This window comes from Apteryx mantelli, chromosome 3, assembly GCF_036417845.1.
Source record: "Apteryx mantelli isolate bAptMan1 chromosome 3, bAptMan1.hap1, whole genome shotgun sequence".
NCBI lineage: Eukaryota > Metazoa > Chordata > Aves > Apterygiformes > Apterygidae > Apteryx > Apteryx mantelli.
The window spans coordinates 84,079,210-84,105,608 of NC_089980.1; the positions used below are offsets into that span (position 1 = coordinate 84,079,210).

General features: G+C 38.1%; 1 protein-coding gene across 1 annotated transcript in view; it reads right to left on the reverse strand.

Annotated features, from left to right (window-relative positions):
- The window catches only part of RFX6 (regulatory factor X6), a 40,582-nt gene extending 14,534 nt beyond the window's left edge, over positions 1-26,048 (reverse strand). The window contains exons 1-9 of the mRNA XM_067294795.1: positions 25,744-26,048; positions 25,350-25,509; positions 23,495-23,618; positions 21,934-21,995; positions 14,107-14,184; positions 10,261-10,288; positions 5,215-5,322; positions 2,247-2,324; positions 2,040-2,153 (exon numbers count right to left, since the gene is read on the reverse strand). Coding sequence (XP_067150896.1) covers positions 2,040-2,153; positions 2,247-2,324; positions 5,215-5,322; positions 10,261-10,288; positions 14,107-14,184; positions 21,934-21,995; positions 23,495-23,618; positions 25,350-25,509; positions 25,744-25,942 — 951 coding nt within the window. The 5' untranslated portion in view covers positions 25,943-26,048. The remainder of the gene's footprint in view (positions 1-2,039; positions 2,154-2,246; positions 2,325-5,214; positions 5,323-10,260; positions 10,289-14,106; positions 14,185-21,933; positions 21,996-23,494; positions 23,619-25,349; positions 25,510-25,743) is intronic.
- Between the last annotated feature and the right edge of the window lie 351 nt (positions 26,049-26,399).

Here is a 26,399-nt window from a genome sequence, read left to right on the forward strand (position 1 = left end):
GACAGAGTGCTGGAACAGGTTGCCCAGAGAGGTTGTGGAGTCTCCTTCTCTGGAGATATTCAAAACCCGCCTGGACACGATCCTGTGCAACATGCTCTAGGTGACCCTGCTTGAGCAGGGGGGTTGGACTTAGATGATCTCCAGAGGTCCTTTCCAACCTCAACCATTCTGTGATTCTGTGTGATGAAAGAGCCAGAGAAAAGACACAATAGTATATTTATGAACTCTTAAGAAATTCTGCCTTGTCAAATTTCTAATTAAGTTTTCCTGCAGTATTTCTTCTTCTTTTGTCATATCAAATAGTTATTACAAATAAAGTTAATATTGAATCTATTGTGAAAGCAAGTTTAGTGCAGAAAAGCCTCATAAACTCAAGGCACAGTATAACCTATACAAGTAAATGAGGCTTAATGTCTCAGCTAGGCTAAACACCTTTACTTCACTCTGCTAACTAAAATATCTCTTCTTACTTTATAGCTTGATAAGCTTCTGAGAAATACATATTTTCTTCCTTTGTAGATTTTTGCCATACTTTTGTACAGTAAAGTATTAAAAATACATGACAATGAGACACTCGGTGCTAAACAGCCCAGAGTCTCCTCCTTTAACTGCTTTATGTTTGCTACTATGCCAATAGTTATTTCCCCTCATCAATATGTAGTTGTGAAATATGTCAGAGAGAGATGACAGTCCTTTTCTATTTATATGGCATGACTTATCAGAGGAGCTGAAACTACTTTACAGCTATTAATTAATGATCTGATCTGATTTTCCAAATAAAAAACTCAGGAAATGTTGGTGGCATTTACTTCCTTAATTTATTTCTTCCCCAATTCTCTATCCCTGAATCCTGACCTTGCAGTACTCCTCAGATTTACTGGCATGACTATTTATGTGATCATGCCATGAACTGGTTCAAAGAGCTGACAGGGCATAAAAACCCTGCAAAACAAATTTTTCTCAGATTTTTTTCATGAACCTGTACTGGTTCAGAGTGCAGCCCAATAAACAGTTTTGCTGGTACATCTAAGGCTATGGAAACAGTAATGAAGGGTAGAAGGCAGGAGCAGGAATGTCTTAACCCAATATTGTTCCAGCTCTCCGTAACAAGAAACCATGGTCTGACATAACCTGCAAGTAGCAGATTCACATGTGGAGGAGTGAGACCAGATGCCTAATTCTGTATACATAGGTTTTCTACAGAGTTAGCAATTTCAATTAAAGAGATTCTTAAATAAAAAAATAAATAATAAAATAAAATAAAATAAAATAAAATACTTGGCATACATACCTTGTTAGACACACAATTAAATCAAATTTGATAAAAAATGAATAAGTTGTACTAGTCAGTGTTTTTATCCTGGCAGAACTTTATCCACACCTAAATAGATATACATACTGCAATGTTTGCTCACATAGCCTTTCAAGAGGAATTGTGTAAGTAAAAAGTCCTGATCAGTTTTAAGATAAGGCTTGATCAGTTTATGAAAGATGTTTTATGACAAGGTTGACAGCAACACCAGGGGCATTATTGCATAACTGAGGCAGTTCTTTCAAAATCTTCTTTCCTGTACTTTACACATGACACTGGCCTTATTCTAACAAAATGAGTTCTTTAGCAGATGTAGATGAAATACCTTACTGAACTGCCAAAAGGACTCTTTTTGCTGGTAGAAATTGCAATGCATCTTTTAATTAAAAAAAAAAAAAGGCTTCAGTTTTCATCCAGGCTTAAACTTAGCCAACCTTGCCAGGGAAGCTCACAGGCATTTCCTTTAGTAAAATCCAAGCAGGTCAAGACTTCCGCGTTAGTGAGCTACCTGTAGTCACAGATCAAGTATGCAGCAGAGCTGGGACTAGAGTTCTCTTACGTATGCCATTTTTATGCTTTTGATTTCAATGGAATTCTTGCTGATTTACACAGGTGAGAGGCAGAAAACAGTCATGGGGTCATGTTATTCTAACCTCAACACTGTTTTTACACAAACAAAATCTATAATGTGTCAAAAAGTATCCATTTAACTAAATGCTTAACTCACCTTATACAGTATTGAATCACAAACACAGAAGATGTCAACAATGATGGGATTTTCAAGCAGGGGAAGAAGATGATCAGGCATTCCTTGCCAAAAATGTAATAAGAAATGCTGAATCTAAAGGGGTAAGAACCAAAACCATGGACATAAATAATGCTTTCTTGGATCCCTGTGCATATATACCAAGAATGTGTGTTCAAACAACCTTACCTCTTCAAAGTTCCCATTAATTGCATTGTCAAGGACACACTGACAGTGTGTTTTGTACATCATGATAAGAGTATCTACCTATTTTGGAAGAAAGAAAGATTAAACAGACTTTCTTAGTTTTCTCCTTTACTGCTATAGTGATCTAGGTTTCTGCTTTCTGTAGTTATTATTTAAATATAAAGTATAAACCGTATTACAATGCATATTTTAAAATGTGTTTCTATATCCAGAGGTGATAAGAGGTCACTCATCTCTAGTTTTTATCACCATCTTTAAGTCTCAATGCTGTTATTAGATGCTGTATATATTGTGAAAATGTGGATATCAAAGTAAGGCAGAAGCTAGATTAGCCAGTGAAATGGTAAATTCATCTTTCTGAAGCTAGGATTAATCCCAAAGAGTAGTGCAAGTTAATGATTAGGCTACTATAGGCGTCTATGAGTGTTCTGAAACATCATCTAGTTGGACAAATGAGAAAATAGCTGCCAGTCATTTGGTCAAAGTTTAATCACTGCCTTACAAGAACTGAGCTTTACAAAGCATAACTCCCTTTCATCTCATCAAGCTAATTTATCTCAGTGGAGTGTTCCTTCATTTTAATAACTGTGCAGAGGTATTACAAGAGTTTGTAAAAAACGGTCGTAAATTGTAACAAGAATTTTTAAAAAATACTCCAGAGAAAGAAAGCTGTATGCTCGGAAAACCTGTCTCATGATCCAGAAGCACAGAAAATTTGTTATGGCTTGTGAACTTTTCATCAAACCAACACAAGGTTTTGTATGAACCTGGTACAACCTTATTTCAACAGAGATTCCCATTAGGTTTAGCATATAGATTTCTTTGGAAATGGTCCTTGCTGACTTGCACAGAGCTGCTTCTGTAACTACATATTTTTGAAAAACAGTGTGTGGAAGGGTGAAATTCAAGAACATTTCAAAAAAATTTTTTTTGTAAGGGGTTGATTGAAATTTAAAGTTTGGGTAAATTTTCTTCAGAAACAGAAAATATAGAAATTATCAATCTATTTTAGTGCAGACTGCTATATCTATGCAACCTCCAGCTTCCTCTACTTTAAAGGCCTGGAAAGGTAATTTCAGTTTTGTCCTCTGTTAGAGCTGTAAAAATGTTTGTAATCATCATATTGTTTTGGATACATCTTAGTTTCCAAGAGTGAGGCTGTGATGCATCAGCTTATAAAACTCTGTCAAAACATCCAAATCAGGTCGTGAAGCTGCTGAATAGAATCTGAATAAGCTATGAGGCAACACAGACAGGTGCTTAGAGAGGAAGACTGACAAATACTGCAAAATAGCTGTTACACTGTTTTGATTACCCTATAGCTCTAGAAAGCCTGTCTGGCTACCACTGAGAGAGGGGTTGATGTGTGGACAGCTCCTATGGGGCTTATGGAGGAGGCTGATGGGACAGTTGCATGGGGGATGGGACAGTTAAGTAAAGGCATGAGTGTGGACTACGGGAGGGAGTTCTGTATCTGTTGGCCAGATAAGCTGGGGGGAAAGACAGTAAGGAAAGAAAACAAGGAATAAGAAAAGGAATAAGAAAGAAAAAAGAAAAGAAAGAGAGGGACACACACACAGAGAAACTCCTATCTCTTCCCAGTCTCTTCATAACTCCAGAAGTCTGTCCCAGACTGAGTCACCCCCAAAGTCCTGGTGGGCCCTTCCATCTCCTTCCCTAGCATCAGAAAAATCAAATGTTGCTGACCCAAGAATGAAGAGAAAATGAGTTGCATCTTTTTCTTCATTGTTGGAGTGGTAAAATTCAGTTTTGTTTACACTGCTGTTTTGGGTCTGCAGGAAACCCCTAATACTCTTCAAACTTAAATGTTACGAGAATGCTGTATATACGAGAGATATCTGTTCATGCCTAGCAATTTACTAAGGGGCACTATAACAGCAGGTGGTGCACACCACTGAGTACACATGTTCTTCGGCTTTCTTTAGGACCTGTAAGATTTGCTGTTAAGATTTGTGCACTACAGATGGCTCCTTCTTGTTTAGCTTTTCACAGTAGGAATCCTAGTCTTCATTACTTTCACAGAGCAAACCTAAGAGGAAGGGCTCATAAAAAAAAAAGCATTAGAGCAACAGATGTCAGCAGAGCCAATATCATGACCCTTATTGGAGACTAAACCGGAGAGTTCACAATTTGCACCAAAAAGATATCTAGCCCAACTCAGGGATGTAGCAGCCTGAGGACCTGTAAAGGGATCAGAAACATAACACAGACATAACACAGACAAGTAGACAAAGACACAACACACACACCAGCAATACTTCTAGCTGAACAGTTTAACTTAGGATGAACAGTAGTGTGTATTGACTTGTGAAATACAATTTAACAGGATACACTGTGTGTCAGATATGTAAGTCTTATGGTATTGTTCTGGTTTTTGATGACTGATACACAAAACTGATCATGTACTGTCAATATTATTCTTGAATATACACTCCACAATACCCCACTCAAATAATATCCAGGCTAAATGATATTTGTCAAAGGAATTAATAACTAATTTTAAAGAAACCTTATACTCAGATTTTCCGTCTCTTTTTAGACAACTAATGAATGAGAGTAAAATTCATCTAATTATTTATTGTGAATTATATGCTCCAATCTAATCAGAACAAAATTTACCTTAAATCCAAAGGCATTTGGAATGAATACACCTCTCAGTTATTTGTTTGTTTTGCTCTCCCCGTCTTACATACCATCAGTTTGTAAAATGCTAGGTCAGTTAATAAGTAAATAATTCAACAACCTTTCCAGTGGAGAGCCAGTTAATCGGTGTTAGTAAAGGTTTGCCCCCTCTATAAATCAGTCACCTCTGTTTGATTATGGACATTTCTGGCTCTTTCATGTCAATACCTCAAAGGCTAAGATATGAAGAAACATTCTGTAGCAATTTTTGATCTGAAAGTCAGAAGAGAAATAGCTCACATTTTACCTTGTCTTTAGAAATGCACCCTTGAAGCAAAAGGTGTTGAGCACTTGGAAACTCTGGAAGGAGTGTTCCAGTTTTGGAACTCAGAGAATATTTCCGAGTGAAACCACCCTGAAATGCGAGGGGAAAAACAGTAACATTGAAATGCCTAATACAGATTTAACTGAAAACAACGATTCACACTAAAGCGGTATTTTATCTCATGAGACTCTCAAAGTTCCAGAATACTTACATTCAGATAATCCTTCCAAAATATTGATACTTATATCCAGATCTGGATTCCAGCTCCATAAGGTAGTTAAATATGTGCCTAGATCTAAACTCCATCAAATACTGTTTTCAGAACGATGCAACCCTTAAGCCAAATGACTTCATGGAATTCTTCTAGCTTCAAATTTAGTTTGTGTTTAAAAAATAAAGTAGAATATAATCTGTTGCCCTCCTCCACAGTATGGATGGCAATATCATTCTTAGGACAACCCTAAGTTTTAGTTAATCTGTGTCTTTCTAGTGCAAGGATCTAGGACACTGGTGATACTATCATTCTCCCCTGCTCTCTTCTTGCTCTAATAGCACTACAGTAGACAATTCTGCTGTCGTGCTACAGTGACCACTATTTTAGTTAACCATAAGGTTAGGTAAAATTTTATGGCATTATGGGTGTGATGGTATGTAGGGTCTGTGGACACTTGTGGACTATGTATTTATTATATAGTTGTGATTGTGGAAGACTTGACATGAAGCCCCAGAAAATCTCAATTCCTGTGTTTCTATGATCTACTGTATTGAAATAGATGTACATATAAACACATGTTCCAAGAGCTTTGTAGAAAAAAGGAAGAATGCTGAGTTGCATGCCCACCTGGAGCATGCCACTGATTCTAGCTGCCTCCCTTCTACTTTCTTGAAATGACTGGGAGTTTGGCCATTCACCTCAGAGAGACTAGGCTTGTTTCTGTGAACATTTTTAGAGCATTTTGCTTTTGTTCATAAGTGCAGGATAAAACTATGAGTTTCTAACAGCTCATTTTAATGTTAGGAACCTATTTGTCTGCAGAGGACTCAAGTATAATATGATACTTGATTCCACAGATGTGAATTAAACTCTGTTCCATGCTTGGCTGGATCTACACAATACAGAGTCCAGTACAGCAGTTCAGTCCTGGAAAGAGGAAATGCAGTTCCAGGGGAAGTTACAGGAAGGGAATACATAATTTTGCCAGTATGCTAGGGCTAACTCTTTAACAACAAAAAAGGGAAGTAAAACAGAAAGGGCATTTACTAACAATATGGTTTCAATACTACATTTCAGTAAAGGATGGTATTCCCAGAGGTTTTGTGTTCTCCAGCTACTTTGTTGATGCACTGTCAACATTGACCTCAAGATAAGACAAATTCCTCCTGAATTATACTAAATTCTGCTGATCTGAGTATTCCTTGCAGTTCCTAGAGTTTGTCTCTTAAACCTCTTTAGCTTGTGACATCTGAAATATCATAGACAAATCTCATACTAGTTACAGACTGAAAAAAGGTTTTGAAGAAGGATTAAGATGCTAGCCTTTGGAGAGATAGGAGTTGCAAAGGATGAAACAACAGCGATCTTGTAGGTGTGGATACTGACCACGCAGCAAAATATGCTAAATCCACTATAGATTTAGACTCTTAATTTAATATTTTCACAAAGACCTGGCTTAGTCTACTTTTCTGCAAAGCTGAACAGTAACATTCTGTAGTGATATAATATTACTATGCTTATATTTATAGTGCACACCACATTACACTTAGTACACTCTAAAATGATATAATTAAGATGAAACCCTTCATCCTCCAGGGAAACAGTAAAATCTGTATTATGCTGCTGTTCTTACTGACTGAATTGTGCTTATTCCCATGGGATTGCATTCAAACCTAGAGCAGGCTATTTGGCTAAAACCCTTTGTTCCATTTTAGCCCACACAGTACTCGTCTGAAGGCAGTGCACAGAGACTTGAGCAGGTCTTCTGTGTATTCCTGCAGCAAACCCACTACTTCTGCACAGATTTCCGTTTCACTAGTGCATGGCATTTATGGCTATACACCAGGAATTTGAACAGTACTTAAAGTGGCCTTTTTCTACCCCTTTGCATACAGTCAGATTTCACTGAGGTCAAAATAACAGTATAGATAAATACAGTGTAAAGGAGTGCAAAAGAGAGTATTTTCTTATAAATGTTGATTCACCAATTGGAGGCCAGTTTCTCAAACACTGAATTCAGAAAATTACAGCTGTAGCTGACTTGTTCACCATATATATATCCTTGATTTTTAAAGGGTGATATGTCTGCCAAAACAGACAGCAAGGAATGAAAACATACATTATGTAAACAACACTTTTTCTACACTATTTACTATTCAAATACATAAAAAGCTCTAAGTCAAAGAAATGATAGAAATTTAGAGACATTAATACTTCTTTGTGTCAATATTTCTGCAATTTTACAATTATCTATCAGTATCAGGAATTTCTTTTTTTTTTCTTAACAACAGGAGTAATCTGGATGACTTCATTATGCAATTACCCATGAAATATATTAAAAGCTCTGATTAAAAGGAATTAGTTCATTTAAAAGAAGGCAGTGATGTTGGTGGGAGGTTTAAGAAGAGATCATTTGCAATGTTTTTTAGCTTGCTAATGGACTTATATGACTGTGCCTCAGTTCTAGGTTTAATATTTTAACCCACTACCTCTTGCCCTTTCAATTTAATGCCATCTGTTTCTAATGGCCATTTAACATTAAGATAATGACAGTAATATTATCTGCCTAATTAACCATGCAGACTCTAATGGTGCACTAACTGGTTTAGATAAAAGAATTTGCTGGTATCTCCCCCTACAGAGAGAATACTAAAAAACATGATAAAACATACCAGAAGTAAACAGTGTCCCTGGCACTCAATAAGTGTTCATTCAATGCCATTTACTCAGTATATTTAGACAATCAGTGCTTTAACATCTTTTCAATGTCTTTACGTTTCTACTGAGAATTACACCTTATGCAATCATTGTAAATCTTTCTGGAATAACTAATTATATATACTTTCAAGCAAGTGAATAATGATATATCATCTGTTCATTTTAATAGAAACTTTCAGTAAACTGAAATTGTTAAAATTCAATTTTGATCATGAAAGCCAGTTTTTGTTTTAAGACCTGCCTGAATAATTTCAGACAAGACAGAGCTAGGCAATAGAAACCTCATACTGATGTGTCCTTTCCCACTTATTTCCATTGACATCTCTGGGATTCTTTTTCTGGGAGGACCAAGATATTGAATGCTGGGGCAGAAACAAAGCAGATACAGGGAATTCCACACCTGAGATGGAAGTAAAGTGTGCATTCATTTAAATCAAGGGAACCAGTAATTTCCCATCCCAAAACTCTTAAAGAATGAATGCTGTAATAGTGCTCATGAATCTTTGAATATGTCGGGCATATCCCATAGCATAGCACTATCTTTTTATGATAAGACAACTGATTATCTGGACAGGGAAATTGCAGTGGATCTAATCTGTCTGAACCTCAGTAAAACACTTGATGTGGTGTCACCATGGGAAATGATTAGTTATGCTGGTGAGAATGGGGATTAGTACAAGAATGTAAAATGTTTAAGGAACTGGCTCCAGCTGAAATGATAACCAGTTGTGTTGACAAGGAAACTATTGTGTTGAAAAGGGATTGGAGTGAAGATTCTCAAAGATCAGACTTGGGACTGTCTTACTGAGCATTTCATAGATGACATTGGCTGACCTGGGTTAATGAAATCATCAATAAAGAGGAAGACCAAGAGGTCACATAGAAAAATCTGGATGGTTCTGAGATAATGGTAAAAAAGGGGATGAAAATCAATAGCACAAAACTGCACTCCCAGGGACCAATAAGAATTTCTGCTATCAGTTAGGAATTGCTTATCTGGAACTGAAAAGGAAGGAGAAAGACCTGTTGTGTATCAGTTGATCACAGAAGCTATATTTAATCTGGTAGATTAAATGGCATCAGAAAACATTCCCAGGAAATTAAATAGAGAATTAAATTCAGAATGGGTTGTGACATGCTTTTGGCCAATGCCAGTTAACAGTCTCCCGAACAATTACTGGTCATGCTTCAACAGTTACTGCATGCCAGGGACTTACTTCCCTGGCACTGTGGTTTAGATGTGCCTATCTTGTTATGTAAGATTAGAGTGTTTAATAATATGGATGCAGGCTATTCCATGGCAGTTGAACTCAAGTGTCAAAAAGCAATCCTAGGAGCAATCTTTAACTCTCCATCTAGTAGTACAACAATCCATAATTTTCTAGTGTAAATGTGACCAGAACAACAGTGAGCAATAGTACAGCTGTGAATATATGAAAAAGACAAACACAGTCCTAGGGAAGGGATCATCAGAAGGGATATTTCCAATAGAAATTGGAGACATGCCATTTACAAAACTTTTGTAAGATCTTTGTTCTAGAAAGATATTCAGCTTGGAGCAAGTACAGTGAAAGGTTGTAAGGCTGCTCAGAAGTCACTGAAAAGCTGCTGTTTGTTCCAGCTAGCAAGCAAAGGTAAAGAAAAGACATGTAGGAAAATGCCATGAAAAGAGCAAAAAATATAGAAAGACAATGCTGGACAAGAGAAAATAGGTATAAAATTAAGTTTATTAAAAAACATCTTCTGGCTTCCAAACAGAGAAATGAGATTCTGAAAAAGTCCTCTTCTATAGAAGTAATGGATGCAAAAAATTAACAAGCCAGAACTTGATCTTTTTATTAAGAGGCGCTTACAAGTCTCTGTGGTTATGGGGAACTGGCCTGGAAAATGGACCCCAGAAGATGCCTTCCAACCTTATGCTCTTTTGACTGTTTAGAGGAGCAAATACTCAGCATCATGAAGAAAGATTATGCAGTCTAGTTTTTAATGCAAAATACTATTGTAATTTTCAAAGAAATGAGTGTGAAGAAGACCACAGGTCACAAATACTATTTTGTTTATGACAGAAATGACAGGAAACAGACTATAGCACTTACCTCATTCTTCAACTTGCTTCCAGAGAATCTTTGAAAATAAACACATTTGTTTATTTTTTCATAAGTAAAGCATTTTTAGTTTTTATATATATATAAATTATATAAAATAAAGTATATATCTAATATAAACTAATATCTAATATTATAATAACAATATAATATACATTTAGATAATATATCATTATACACATTTATAATTTATATACACACACACATACATATATATTTATAAAATAGATCAGAAAAATAACCATGTGCTCCTCCAAATGTAATTATAATAAAAATCAGGCTTTTTTCTTAACTTTTTCAATTAGCTTGCAAGTGCCTGAGGATATCAGGGAACCTACTGAAGATGACTTCTAAAAAAAATGAGAATTTAGATCATTGACCAAGTAGTAAAGTACAAAACTCAGTTTCAGTTTTCTCTTTGGAACTTTGCAATTTCATAAATGTCAAAAGGGTTGCATAGGTGCAAGTCCATGAGGTCTTTACCAGGAAATCCATAATGTTTTAGATATGGCTGAGTAAATTCAGAATAGAAAAAATATATCTAGAATTTCCCCTTTTGAGGAGAATGAAGAAAGCATAATGATTCTCCACTCTCTTTAACCATAACATTATTTTGATGCAGGTGAAATGCACTTCTGAGATGAAAGTTTCATTAACTGTCAGAAATGTTTCACAGTGTACTGACTGTGCTATTAATAGTCCACATCAAAGATCCCCAATGAAGTCATTGGATTATAAGGCAACTCTACAGTGCAGAAACTAGAAAACACACATTTTAAATTATAACTACTAAACCAGAGAATCTCTAAGGATATTGTTTTATATGGATCAGTAAAATGATAACAGCATAAGTTAATTACAGCTTGTTTTATTATTGATATTTCCTGTTCTGCTGGCTGCCCCGTGATAAGATTCTGTGGGCAATATGAAGTGTTTTAATTATTAGCAGCAATATTGTGATTTCATGCTGTTGAGATGCTTTGCTGGCGGGAAAGAAACCCAGTGGCTGAGCAGTTATGGAATTCTGCCTGCCCAGGCCAGGCACAGGCAAGTGACAGATCTTGTCACGTGACGATCTAGTATATAGACTTCCCTTGTCTGCTGAGAGATGAGCACGAGAAAAGGTGTAAATCAGTTGACTACAATGTAGAGCTAATTGGCTTCATAGCTAGGTGTGTTTCTTATGGACCATGGATTGAGTGGCAAGAGGACATTAATTTACTGCAAAAACAGTAGGCAGCCTCTGCTAGCATTGGTCCTCCAGGGCCTTAATCACTAGCTAAAGCTATACTTCTCTCAATGCTGTCTATATTAATGATTTTTGCTGTTAGGGTATGCTTCCTCCACAGTGCAAAGCCAGGTATTTAAAAGGATTGGAAGGTCAAATTTTCAGTGGCATTTAGGAATTCAGACATCTGCATCCAATATTTTGGGACTATTGTATTCAGCTCAATTGCCTAAATATTAATATATCAATGACAATTAAATGCTGTAGCCCTCCAGCTGACATTCCACAAAGTCACAATGTCATATCTGCCAGTCGCATTCAGGTGTGCTTGATATCTTAGGGCAATTGAAAGGGCAATATATTTAGGCAACTAGGCTGAGGCCCATTGACCCTTCTAATCTTTTGACAAGCTGCCTCTAATTTGCAAGCCCTATGGTAAAGATCTCTGTATGCCTATATTATTTGTGCTGGTGAGCATGGTGTGATCTGACACCATTATCAAACCACTCATTTTCCCTGCCTATTTCTGCCCCAGGCTTGGTCCAGGAACCATTTTTATAGCTCACTTATCAGATCATATGTCAGACAAAGGGGAGATATTTAGATATTTCATAATACTCAGCAGCCAGCAACTGTGACACTCACGTGGAAGTCTCAAGTTTGAATTCCTACACTGCTAGACTCTCTTCTTCCCCAGGAGCTCAATTTTAACCCCATGCTACTGAGTCATTCTCTTCGCATAGCCATACCCAAGCACAATGAGGGACCAGACTATGTGAAGTTAGCAATTGAGCTTCCACTCTAAATCAGACAGGAAGGTAATTTGAATACTGGACCCTGAAAATTCAACACCTCCTACACCACAGCATGAAGCCTAACATCAAGCAAAGGTTCATAATTAGTGAAACCCAAACAATTCATAAGCTGACAATCTAGTCCCTCTTCTCATATTTCTTTTTAGGTTTGGTTAGGCTCACAGAAATGATAGCAGTAGAAACTATGGCAGCCCAGAACTCAGAGCAGGCTTCCCATATGGGTCCTATACCTCATACCAAGTTGTGCTGTCATGTCTGGGATGGACTAAACTGGCTTAGGTGCCTCAGCATCAGATTGCTATTGTAGATTGTCAGACTGCTACTGATGCACCTGAGATGGTCCTTCAGCTGCTCGATTTTCTGATCTGTCTGGATCTCATTTTAAAGTACTTACTTCTCATTCATTGTAGTGATACCTAATATTAAGCTATAAATTTCTCTCAGAAACAAACCACCTAAAAGTTAGGTACTGCCAGATGGGAGTCCCCGGGTGGATTTGGCAGCAGTTGCCTAAAGATGCGTATATATATCATGTGGGATTTTCAAAAGTGCCCAAATATCTCATTGCTATGAAGTAATGATTGTCAGCAATATGTCTGTTCCTGAAAATCTTAGAGGGTATCTACATGAATCTTCATGTGACCCTATACCCTTGGAAATCCAACCCTGGGAATTTTGCAGACCCTCTAGTATATTTGTACTCATCATTGCTAGAGTGTACAAGGACAGAGTTCTGAATGAAATGGTACTGGTTGAGATAAAGCTGAGGGCTAAGAGTGATTATATCCCCTTTTGTGAAGCTAACTGTCTTTTAGTCAATTAAATGAGCAATTTGTTCAAGATAATTCTGTATTATGAAAGAACCTCATCTAGCTGTGTACTACCAACACCTCCGCAGTTCTGGATAAATATTGAATAAGGAAATGGCATATTCAGGTCTATTAAACCTTAAGTCTTGCAGTGGAAAGATCCCTCTTTTTCAGCATCATTGCCAACATTACGCTCAATTTTTACACTTGCCCTATTGTCTGGACATAACCTGAACCTGCCAGTGGTTGAATTTTCTGTGTGTGATCATAAACTCATTTATTCCTTTCCTTTCTCAGAGTTCCCACTTATATAAGTATACTGCTGTAGACAATGAAAGCCGCCATTCAAGCCATATGTGAACAGAGACATTTGTTTTACGAACTATTAATCTTTGGTAAACCAACAGGCAGCTATCGTAACGTATTGATCCTGCTAGCTGTCCCTTAAATAAATATAATTAGAGCTTCCTGGGTTAGGTTTAAACAGATATTAGCCAGTCAAAGGACTAGTAAATATTAATCTACATTGACCCCTCCCTTCTGCCCACAGGTGCCAGCTTCACACCATTCTCCAGATGTTTCATAATGGGAAGCTGTCCTGGGGAAAGCACTCAGAGGGTGACACACATGCAAACAAAATGAGACAAGCGTTCTGAAAACTGAGTTTTGCTGCCATACACTTGAACAAATCCTCAGCTGGTGTAAACTGATGCAGCTCTATGCTGATTGCAGTGCGGCCATACTGGAAGATATTAGCCAAACATCTAGATTACATGTTAAAACAAAATACGGGTCCTTAGGGAGAAAACTGCTGCCTAAATCTGGGAATAACATATGTTGAGATATGCAGCAATACTAGTTCTGGTATCAAAAGCAATCAGTGTCCTACAAACACCTTCCTCAGGGAAGGTTAAGGTTAGACAATCACTGACCATCTTTCTAAAGCATTGGCAGAGGCTAAGTCTCAGAAGTTATGTTACTGTACCTGGTTAAGCCTTTTCCAGAATACACAGAGTGGTAGTAGGCACTGCTTTCTTTAATCCCAATTCCATAATAGTGATACCTGTGAAAAAGAAGAGAATTATTTATATTTTTGGGTGACATATCAAGTAAAGAAAACTATTTGTCAAGTTGATTTTCAATGCCTTATGAAAATTTTTCTTAATGGTATCTACTAATTCCTTTCATTGAGGTGGAACAAATTCTGGTCTCATAGAAAACAATATTGTTACTGATTTCATCCAAAATCTTTGGCTAGCATCTTCCTTGAATTTAAAACATCTTCTCTCTTACAAGAATATAGCTGGAATACCAAATCTTCCAGAATCATATTGCATCTCTTTTCCCTAATGTGCATTCTCTTTCACTTTCCTTTCAGCTTATAGGAAAGGTGCTGGATTTGATTCATCCATCTAGGTTTATTTTATCAGGCTTACCACTGTTGTATCTAGACAGTCCCATAAAGGACCGTTAAGCTGAAAATAACTCAACAGTACTTATCTCCCCTCTGAATTAGTGTTCAGCCTCCTATGACTAGCAACGCTAGCATGTCATTCATTCATTTTTTCTTAGGTTGTAGGCTGACTGGCTCTGCTGAATTATTTAGCTGCTTAAGCCTCAGTTGTATCCCTTGCTGCTCTCCTGGAGTTTACTCCCTCAAAACAGAGCTGGAAGAAGGAAATGTGCCAATGGCTCAGGCTCTGCAGTGCTCAGCACAGCATCTTAATTCAAGACACTAAAAAAGGTAGGAGGATGCTAAGGAAACTGGCCGTGTGGTAGACATTGCTTTCCACTGATTTTGCTACAAAAGCAGTGATCTCCCGAAGTAGGCCAGGATAGCAAGCTGGGGGCAGCTACTTCTTGACTGGTCATAGCAAAGTTTACTTGAGTTCATCTGTCAAAGGTGATAAGCCTTGTCTTATAAATTCAAGTAAATAGATTTAAAAACTGATTGGGTTAAACCAAGTTGTTCTAAGAATACTATGGACAATGTATTAAGGATGATTTTGTTTGGACTGAAGTCAGCTTGAAAATACCACACCAATTGGTATAACTGAATTGCTTTAAAATAACACTTCTAATTCAAGTACATGACATGTAAACCAGGTCTAACATACATAAGATAACAGTTTGAATGCAGTGGAGTCACTTCAGGCTGCCAGAAAGATCAGTTAAACTGAGAACTCTGACTGCATAATTTAGATGAAAACAATAAATGTAGTAACAGATTTTAAAAACAACCCATCAATAAAAGCCACTTATATCCATATCATCTTCTTGGTTATAAAATATAGAGACTATATGGTGCCTTTTGGTTAGAAAAATCACAGAGTTATAAAGAGTTATAACCCACTTTACAAACTCTCCATATTAACCCCTTCAGCATCAAACTTTTAATGTATTAAAGGAAGATACAGCTAGAGGGAGGGGTATTTTGATGAAGAAATTCCTTTGGGTCCAAACTAGTTGTCTAATTACAAAATCACTGAAGAACAGAAGTGTCCCAGAGCACATGGTTAAAAATCATCCAAGTGTGAAAATTCGCACCTTTGGGCACACTTCGAAGCAGAGTTGCCAAAATGATTAACAGTACAAGAGAGAACAACTGTACACTGGCAGGGAGGCTGAATGATCTAATGTGTCTTTTTGATAGGCCTGACCCTGAATTAGAAACCAGAGTCAAGCTCTCTGCCTGTGCAGGTGGGGGAGCTATGAACAGCCCTGAGGCCCTTGTTGGACTACCAGCATTGAACACCTGCGTGTAGTTTGTAGTGTCAATGGAGAAAGTGCTAAAAAGGCCTAGAGCCTGTCCCAAAAAAGGCTTACACCACATACCGTTGGACATTTTTCTCCCTCTTCTGTGGTGTCTCACTGACGCTTAACCCAGTTTGAGACCACATTGGCTCTTGTAGGCACTGATTTCACGTGAGTCAGGTACCTAACAAAATTAAGTGAGCAAACTAAGGTGTATTTCCTGATCTGTACTGCTGCAAGTTCCCCAGATTGGTTAAGGATATTATCTTTTTTATCATGCTAAAATCACTTTTAAGGAAAGCTTAAAAATCAACCTAGGAAAGAAAAGGAAGAGAACCATGTGCTTTGAAACAAATCAAAATTGTGGCCAGCATAACAGATTCTTATTTTATTGGATCATAGAAATGTTACAAAGAATTACTTTTGAGAAATAAATGAACTCTTTTCCTCAGCATAACAGACCTAGGCAATGACAGTACATTAAAAGCCCTAGACACTGACAATGTAATGAAGTTCACTGTTGAATCAGTTGCCACCAAGAGAACCAACAAGGAACTAAAATAGACATGGGCAAAAATGAAACACTTGTGCCTTCAGATGTGCTTAACATACAGTGGACAGACACACAATATGGGCCTTAATCCAGCATCACAATTAAGCACATGCTTAAAAGCAGAGTCATTGCACTGACTTCATTGAAACTACTCAAAAGCTTAAAGAAATGTGCATGTTTAAGATACAAAGCCTCCAGCAAACAGTTCATAGAACACATGAAGAAACATTCTCAGCTCTTTTCTAGTGTTTCCAGTAATGCTCATTTTAACAAAAAAATAACAAGCTTACTGCTTGCTCTTGTATGGGATAGACATAGATAAGAACAAAAAACTCAAATGCTTTATATTTCCAAAATTGACTAAAGGCATTAGATACTAATGATATTTAAGAAAATTTTTATTAGGGTGATATGTTTACTTTGCCCTGGTGGCTTTGCAAATTTCAGCTGAAGTAGTCCTTCTACTTCTGGGCAGCCTGCTGTGTGCATTCAGGATTTTACAGCTAAGAAAATGTGACAGAAAGTGGCCACTGTCAAACATATCACTACTTTTATTGCTTGCCTGAAATTTGTGAGTCGAGTGGCACCTGGTGACCCTTAGGAAGACCAAAAGTTTCTCACCTATTTCTTTAATATCAGTTCTTTCTCATAAGTACATTTTTCTGAGGGATTTTGATGTGGTGAGGTATACCTCAGTAAACTAGTTTTAAATATCTGTTAAAACTCAGAAGTAGGACCATCTGCTCACAACAGCTCCCTTTTTATCCAATAAAGTCAGAGCTGATTGATCAAATCAAAGTGACACTTCAAGGTGTTAGGATGCAAGTGGGACCTTTCATTAAATGTCATAATGCTAGGCAGTTGTTCTCCATTTCATATACAGCAGTGTGTCACCTGTGTTATGAATTAAAGTCATGAAGGTTTTCATCCATTACTCCTGGTTTAGGGCCATTAAGCAGATGGGCTTGGGCCAAACACCTGCATCTGAAAATTCCTAATATTAGACAGACCTCTGACATAAATGCTAAAGGCATGAGCATTTTTTTTTCTTTCATCAAAATTAAGTTATTTTAAATGTGACATAAGAGGTATTGGAAATATACACACACGGATTCTCTAAAAAAACATTAACTGTGCATTGAACTGGATGAAACACTAGGTAGAGCTATGATCCCTTCTTTAAAAATGTTATATGCACAGTGCTATATTTCTCATTGCCCATGCAAGCAAGCAGTTGCCTACGTCTCATTCCAGCTTCCCACATCTCTGTTTCAATCACATGTTATTTTTTAAAATTTAGAAGTAAAACTTCCCACTTTCACCACAAATTTGTAATTCCCTACTGCTAAAGTTGGAGTGTGCCAGAGGCCAAGGAAAAGCAACACTTCTTCACAAGCTTAGGATTCAATATCTGGGTTATTCAATATCTGAGTTGATATTCAATATCACCATATTTGGGCTAGAAATGGGAACTGCTATATGACTTGGATTCTCAGGTTTCCAGTGGCAGGCAAAATATTTGTTCCTGCTCTGGAATGTCCCAAGATATCAGAGTTTAACATTGTTACATTTTGTTATGTAAAGAAGAGATATTTTCAGTACCTTTTCAGTTTGTCGTAAAGGCGTGGTAACTATCTTTCTAATTTCATTTAGTGATTTGTGTAGTTGAATTTATAGTACCAAAAAAATCCAGCTTTTCAGTCATGACACAGAACCAATAAAAAATCATAGTCTGTACTTTTCAAGTTCTATCTGGCATACTTTTACGGAGTATTAAGGTATAAAGATTTTTATTCTATTATAACCTGAAGTAATTATCTGAACAGCTTGTTTTGGATCCCTATTGTGAGTAATATACCCATCCCAGACACACTGATAACATCTTTAACCCACAACTTCAGGTATCCTCTTTCTGTCTCTTTGAATGCATATACGTATGTGCATGTACAGTATATATGTATTTTATTAAGTTGTATTTCTATCACATAATTCATGAAATGAAATCAGTCATGAAAAGGAACTTATTCTCAATTTTCTTAACAAACCTTTAAAAGAAACAAACTGAACTGCTTTCCTCTTTAAATTTCAGTGGTTTGTTGTAACATATGTTCCTATGCAACTAGTAGTCCTGATTTTAGCATACACTGACACAAATGATAGCTGATAAGGAAATGATAGGCTTAAGCTGTTCAGGGACTTGCAATAACTTGTTATCAGAGGGCCAGCTGCCATATCAGTTTTATTAACCCACTAAATCACTCCTAATAAATAAGATAATAGTTTTCAGACATGATGGATAAAAGCTAAGATTCAGCATTGATCAAAGTCTACAAAGAAATTAAATTGTAACTTGAGCTCAAAAAGCCTTCTTTGTGTATGGTCTGAGCAGTAAGTACACTTTCCCAAATAGCTGTTTCAGGTAATTCATGGACTATGACGATTATAACTGAATTCTAGTAGTTGCTGCAGTATGTACAATATTACCTATGCAAAAAGGCAGATCCAGAACCTGTTCCAAAGACAGCTGGTGCTTATGAAATACTAATCTAAGAGAGGGGTTTGCAGTATTTATTGTGCTGGGCCTTCTCCCACTTAACAGGGATACAGAAGACCTCCTCTACCATTCAGCAATCTGGAGCGATTAGCATGGGCATCAGAGATGAGTGAATATTGTTTATCCAACAAAATTGTGTCCACTGTGTTGTACCTTCTTCTCCAAGGGGGAGGAGTGTTTTAAAGAAATGTTTTAGTGTTGACAAAAACTTTAGTACAGATGGTTTGTTGGATGTAACATACAGAGACTCTGACTCTGAAGATCAAAGTTCTAGGATTTATCAGACACATTTTTAGTCCCTCCTTTGCCCAGAACCTGAGGTAACAAACACTGCTCAGAAGAAGAGGAGGAATTAAAATTTGTGTATCTCACAGCTTAGACCTGCATCCTAATTACTCTCTCTCAAACACAATCCATGCTCATGAGAATGCTGGAAAGGGCCTGGTTCAGTGTTTCAGTGTTTCAGCTAGTTCTAGTTGAAGCTTTCAAGCTAGTTTCAGTGTTGAAGAATAATTTCTGCCACCTTGACGTTGATAGAAAAGGGAACTGACTTTCTTTGCCTTCTGACCATGCCCATGCTCTGAAAATGCATTGCTGAGTATAAGATATGTAGTAGACAGCAACAAACTTTATTCCTGGGGAGTTAGCCTTTTTTTTTTTTTTTTTTCAATGTGAGAATGATGATTTCTTTGGAGAGGAGTTCTCTTTTTGTTTCATGCTTTTGCAGCATCTAACTTAGTAAAGCCCTGGACAATGATTAGAGCTCCTAGGCAATACCACAATACAAAGCATCACTGTGGGGAATAGTTGTTAGGACTATTACTGCTCCTACTAATATTATGTCCAAATAATGACAGCAATAACAGAAATAAAACAATGTCAGTGCACTACCATGCTTAAAAAATAGAATTTAAATGCTAGTGTCTTTTAACAGTCACAGTAACACAGCTTTGCTCAACACAGAATCATTTTACATTCAGAGTCCATGCTGACTCAAGGGCAGAGTGTAACTAGTCATTTACTGAAACTGGTGAACAGTCAATTAATTTGCTCATTCATTTAATGGAAATACTTCTGTAAATGATACTTGTGTGATTAACTGCTACCTGATGAAGACAGAAGTGAGTGTGGTCCTGAGTGAGTATACGGTTCTGAGGAAAATATGGTCCACAAAACATTGAAGATCCTGATTACTATCTATATTGCCACTTCTCTATGTCTATTTGCTGCTGTATACAGTCTCTGAACTGGAGTTATTGTCACTTATGCCTCTTGTGAGGCCCTTTTTTTGCACAGCCAGAACAATGTAAATGTACCTTAGTGGAAATGTGAGTCAGAGAGGAAAAGTCTCTGTGGAAAAGTCTGGTGAAAAAAAGAGAAACAAATGCCAGATGTTCAAACAAAACTTGCAGATGCCTCATCTCTTTGAAGAAATTGTTCAAGAACAGCTAATCCATATGAAAATATGACACATTAATACTATCAAGCTCAGCAGGGCTGTGGGGTCTGCTGAGGAAATGCTGGATGTGAAGTATTTCTGTGCTAATACTGTTAAATGTCTTAGAGAAAAGGGGCAGATAGTGATGCAGGTCCTGACCTGATTAATTTTGTGGCTACATCCCCATGTTTATTAGGTCTGAAACATACCCCTTTACCTTAACGTACATTGATATACTGTGTTTTAAATTATTCACATACATGATACATCTTGGAAGTTTGGATTCTGTTTGGGTCTTGCTTATCAATTTATTAGACAAATCAGATCAAAAGTATAAGGAGCATTCAGAGGACTTCTTTTCTTGTATTCTCTCATTCATTATAACTTGAAAGTGGTTCTCCAAATATGTTCAGTTATGAACCTGAATAAGACTTAACTGAGACACTAGTGAACTAGTAAGTTATCATTTATTCCTGCACATACTGTGAATGCCAGATCTCCTCAAAACCTAAACACAATACCAGCAGAAAATGTCCAGCTACAAAGCTGGCTAATACTACATCGGCTTGTACCTATAACCATAGCTGAACTTCACCACAACAGCAATGAATGAAATCCCTCTTTCCCCCCCAAAAAGATGTTTAATTATTCAGAGCTTCTTTCTAATAGTAACTCTGCTCTAAAACCTTCTTTTCAGTATCTGTAGGTCATCTTTAAAAGGAAAAATGACTTTCAGTTCCAGTTTTCCTCTATATAATATAGGATATGTCTATTCTGTTTCCCCTGAAAAACTCTGTGAATTATGAATTTGTAAGATTGTGTCAGAAACTATGAAAAAAAATGTCATTTGATTAAAAAAGGAAATTATTCTATGTGGGCTTTATTTCCTTTGGATTTTTTATTAATAATTATTAAAATAAATACTTGAACATAGTCAAGAAACAGAGCATCTTTGTAAAAATTGAATTGAAATTTTTCCCCAACTTCATTTAAACCCTAACAAAAGCTAAAGTTTGTGAATAACATCTCCAATGCACTCTTCAGCAAAACTAGGGTGGCCTCAGCTAGCTATTTCTGATATTTCTAAGGTTAAAAAAAGCAAACAAAAAGAAACCTATATTGTTATGGAGAGAACAGAATGAAAGTTGACAGATTTGCAAAAAGGCAAATAAATTCATAGCTAAATTGCACATTGTGTATAGAAAGATTAACAGTTGCAACAAATAAATGACTAAATATTATATATGTGTGTATATATACATTCCAACAAGTTCACAACTCTATAATCACAAGTTTTAGAAGTTTAATCAGTTTAATTTTAGAAAATATGCCTGCAGTAATGTTTTCAAATTCAAACCCTGTATCGGTTTCATCATGTACATGAAAGATACCACAAATACCTTGCTACCTGAGTAAACCCTCCTGTCAGTTCATGTATTTTATACAGACATTGAAACACATGCAATTTTTAGAACATTTTCTGTAAATGGATGTATAGATAATTGTGCCTTACTTTGAATGACCTCTTGTTCCAAGCCGCCTTGTGGTAAGGAGGGGGAATTTCTGACGAATGGTCTGAAGAGAAAATAACCATATCAATTTCTAACAATGGTATGTTTCCTTAGGCATCTCTTGTGGAAAAAATTGTAAATATATAAATAAATAAACATAGGGCCTAATGTAATCCATGAATAAATATTTTTGATATATAGGTGACAATATAAAGAATTGGGTACTTCTATCCTGGCTGATCTCATTGTGTACCTCCAGCTTTCCCACCTTTAAAATAAAGCTTATACTCCCTTTCCATTTTCACTTCTACAACACAAATTCTACATGTCTTCAGCAGGATGCTGCCCCACACAGGCCCCCAAAGTACAACTGTATCTTTTGCTCCAGAGATCTAAAGAGAACCAGGAAAAGATTTCGCCTCCAGCTATTTCATTTTCAAGGTCAATCAACTAAAAATGAACTGGTTTTTTTATTTGAAAAGTGTGATCTGAAGGTTAAGGCAAGCAAATATGCACCTCATGGGTATTTCTGTGTCCTCCACTATCAAAGCGCTGCACAGTCTTTAATATATTTATGCATGCAGAAAACAAAAGTTTCTGTTAACGCTATTTCACATATTAAGAATTAATGCTATGTGATTTAATCCAAGTCAAGCAGAACAGTCTGTCACTGAGGTAGAGGCTAGTGCCCTAAAATCATCCTGGCCTTCCTGTAAAAAATGCTGCTTAAGGCAAAAAGTTTATGAAGAAAAAAACTGATTCAGTAACAGAGGCAGATCTAATAGACACATCTAATAGATAAACCACAATCAAAGCACTGTTAAAATGGAAAACTGTTGTCTTCCTCATTTATACTTAAACTGTATAGTGAAAATTAGACACACACTTTTCCAGTATATCCAGTTCAGGAGGAAAAAATTAGTAAGTGAACATTTTATGAACTAGATTTTAAATCCATTATTATTATTTAATTAAATTAATGCATTTTGCTATCTATGAACAATGAATAGATCAGCAGTGTTTCAGAAAAGATGATCCTTGAAGCATTTTTGGTTTCCTGTTTCACTAACTACTCAGGATTTAATTTGGAGAGTTCACATCTCACTTTTATTAAATGATTTCAGGATTAATTGTTGAGGAGGGTAGAAAAGAGGATGAATCAACATTTTTTCATTCAGGAGCTCTTTGTATTATCAATTTTTATTCCCCTTCTGTATTGCTCATTGTGTGACTTCTCACTTTACACACAGCCTTTAGTTTAATTAAAAGTGTCCTCCATGTCAGATCTGTTTCTGTGGAAAGAACCCTACCAATGTCACTGTAAAATAAAAGCTCTAGGAGAGAATGCCTTTTTGTTATTTCACACTGAAAATCAAAGGAAACTTCAATTTCTTTCTCCAAAAGTTGTCATCATGAAATCCCTTGATATGTAAAAGTGTAGTTTGGTTTGATTCCATGTACATTAGAAAACGTGATTTTGAGAGCCATTATGACACAGGCGTACTAGAATGTGATATTATCAAAAAATTAGTCTAACAAATGATGAAGACATTTACTTTTTACCTTCCCAAAAGTTGCAGCACAGGCAGGTTCCAGCTTCTCTTTTCTGCAGAAGTCTAAATAATGTGCATAAAGGATGCATCTTGGTAAACAAACTCCTTCGCATACAATGTAGTTTTCTTCCAGCCTGTATAGAAAAAGAGTCTGCCAGAGTAAGAAGCAACATGGTGTGTCTCCCCATTTTAGGTTCCTTCTGCTGTTTGCAACTTCTCTCTCTTCATTTTACTGAAAATTTCCATGACAGCACACAGATGAGTTCCTACTAAACAAGACAGTCACTAGAGAGATACTGACTCCACATTTGGTGGTTAGGATAGTTGCAAAATATGGAAAAACTGGGGCTGGGTACCTCTTCTTAATCAGTCTTTTAAAATTTCTGGATGTTTTTGCTTTCTATAAATAACTAAACGATCACTGTCTAAGAGCTAGCCTGGCACTGAAAATAAGAACATTAACTAGACTGTGAAAGACTTGGGTTTAAATCTGTTGCTTGAATAGAGCTGAGGCTTGAATTTACATTTTCTGTCCCACTGTATTGTTAACACGTGGGCTAATGTCTCTTTTCTTCCTACTTTTGCTTTTTAATTTTCACATTGGACCTGAAGCTGTTTCTTGACCAAACCATTATGAAAATCAAAGAACTGGCATTTTTTGAAGGGGGTGCATTTTGTATACAGCTTCCTAAACAGTTTACAAGTTACAAGTGGCTATTGATGGTCATTAAAATGATATTTTAAAAGTTGAAGTAAAATCTAGCTATCCTCACTTGAACTGAACTCCTAGTAATGGCTGGGAATTTCATTCTTGTCCTGTTTCGTTTCTTTATCAGTTTCCATTATTTGCTGCTGCTGGAAAGATGTGTAATTAATTTATTTCTCAAAATACATAAACATTTAAGAGAACCCTGTGTAGTAAACACTGCATATGGAATAATTTTGCACTCACTCCTTAGACTCAGCTCCTTAGAATTTACTCTCTGCTCTAATAAGTCAGATGTAAACTAGACTGGAAAAATGGGAAATCTGGACTACTCTCGATTTTCAGTTATAAGGAAAAATCTAGATTTACAGTCTGCATTTTGTAACGAAGTTCCCATTTAATTCAACAGTACTGGTCCCTAATTTCAAGAATGCATTAATAGGGACCTTTACCAATTAATGTCTGCAGAATTTGACCTCATATTTGGTTAATTTTTGCCCAGATAAAATGAAGTAAAGTTTAGGACTTCTCTCGATGGCAGAACGTAATGTAAAAAAAAATTTATAAGACCATGAAATACTAGCAGTTACAGTCTTAAAGGATAATTAAAAACATCCATTTACAAATTTAAATCTTAAGTAATGCTTCATTTCTACATTTTGCAAGATTTTCAGTTAACTGATAATACACACCAATTAATATTGTATTCCTGCACAATCAGGAAGACATATTAAGTTAATTTTAATTCTATATTAGATACGTGTACTATATGTTCAGGTACCGAACTGATACTTAGTGACTTTATGCTTGAATAAGTTTGAGCTTCCATAGATGGCCACGTATTGTGAGAACCGTCACTTCCTGACAGATCTGTGTTAACTGATAAACCTCTGTTAATAAAACTTAAAAAAAAAAAGAAACAGAAATTTGAGGGCCCTTATTTGCAGATGAGGCTTGTCGAACAAAACAGACGACAAATATTTCTAAAGGAACTATGAGATGTAATTTTTCTCGTTTCCTCAGTCCTTAAGCAGAGGTCCCCTTCGGCACGAGCAGGGCTTTATCCGCGGCTGCCCCGGCTGGCAGCCCACGGCCAACGGGGAGCGCCCCGCTGCGCGGCACGGCCGGCGCCCCCGCGAGCCGGCGGCGGGAGCCCTACCACTGCAGGGTGAGCTGCGTCTGCTTCTTCTTGTCCTTCATGATCCGCGTGATGCTCTTCTTCGGAGACGGGCTCTTGTCTGCGGCTTTTAGTTTGCCGTCGGGAGTGTCTGCATCCTCCTCCTCCTCCGAGGAGAGCACTTCGCTGTTAAAATGTATTTCTGGGCGTGAGGGAGGGAAAAGAAGAGAAACCCAAGCGCGTCAGCACGGCCCTGCGGCGCGGCGGCTCGTCCCGACGCTTCGCGGCCCCCCAGGCGCCCGTTGAACCGGCGCTGCCCGCCGCGGCCTCAGGGCGCGGCCTCCCGCCGGCTCCCGAGGCAGCAGCGGCCGCCCGGGCTCCCGCCCGCCCCAGCCTGGCTGCGGGGAGCCGAGGGGCCGCCGCTGGCACCCCTTACCTGACTTGATGCCGGCGGGCAGCGCCGGCTCCGGGAGCCCCCTCTCGGCGCCCGCCGCGGCGCACAGCCCCTCCTCGGCGTAGGGCAGCAAGCCTCTCCCCAGCAGGTCCGCGTAGCAGTCCTCGTGGGCGGCAGGGGAGACTCCCTGCGCCGCCGGGAGGTGCAGGAAGGCGTCCTCCCTCTCGGGTCCCTTGGCCATGCTCCTCACTGGCTCCTGCCCTGCCCCGCCGCGGTGCAGGCGGCGCCCATGGGCGGCGGCAGGCGACGGGACGGGACGGGACGGGACGCGGCGGACGCGGCGGGGGCCTCAGGGCGCGGGGGGCGCCGGCGCAGACATGGGCTTGTGCGGGATTGCGGTCCTCGGCGGGAGACGGTGCCGCCCGAGCGCCAGCAGCGTGAGGGGAGGAGAGGCGGCGGCGGCGAGGGCCAAGTGTGCCCTACGGCGCCTTCCAGGCAGGCGGCATGGCTCCCGGGTGGGGAGAGGCGGCCGCCCGGCGCCACTCCCTCCTCACCGCTGCTGCCCCCGCACCCGCGCAGGGGCTCCGCCTCGGTGCGGGCCTGGAAGGCACTGTAACGCGGTAGCGGGAAGGTCTCCCGTCCCCTGCCTGCCTCCTCACAGCTCGGGGAGCCGGTCCCGCCTGGCCAGGAGGGGACGG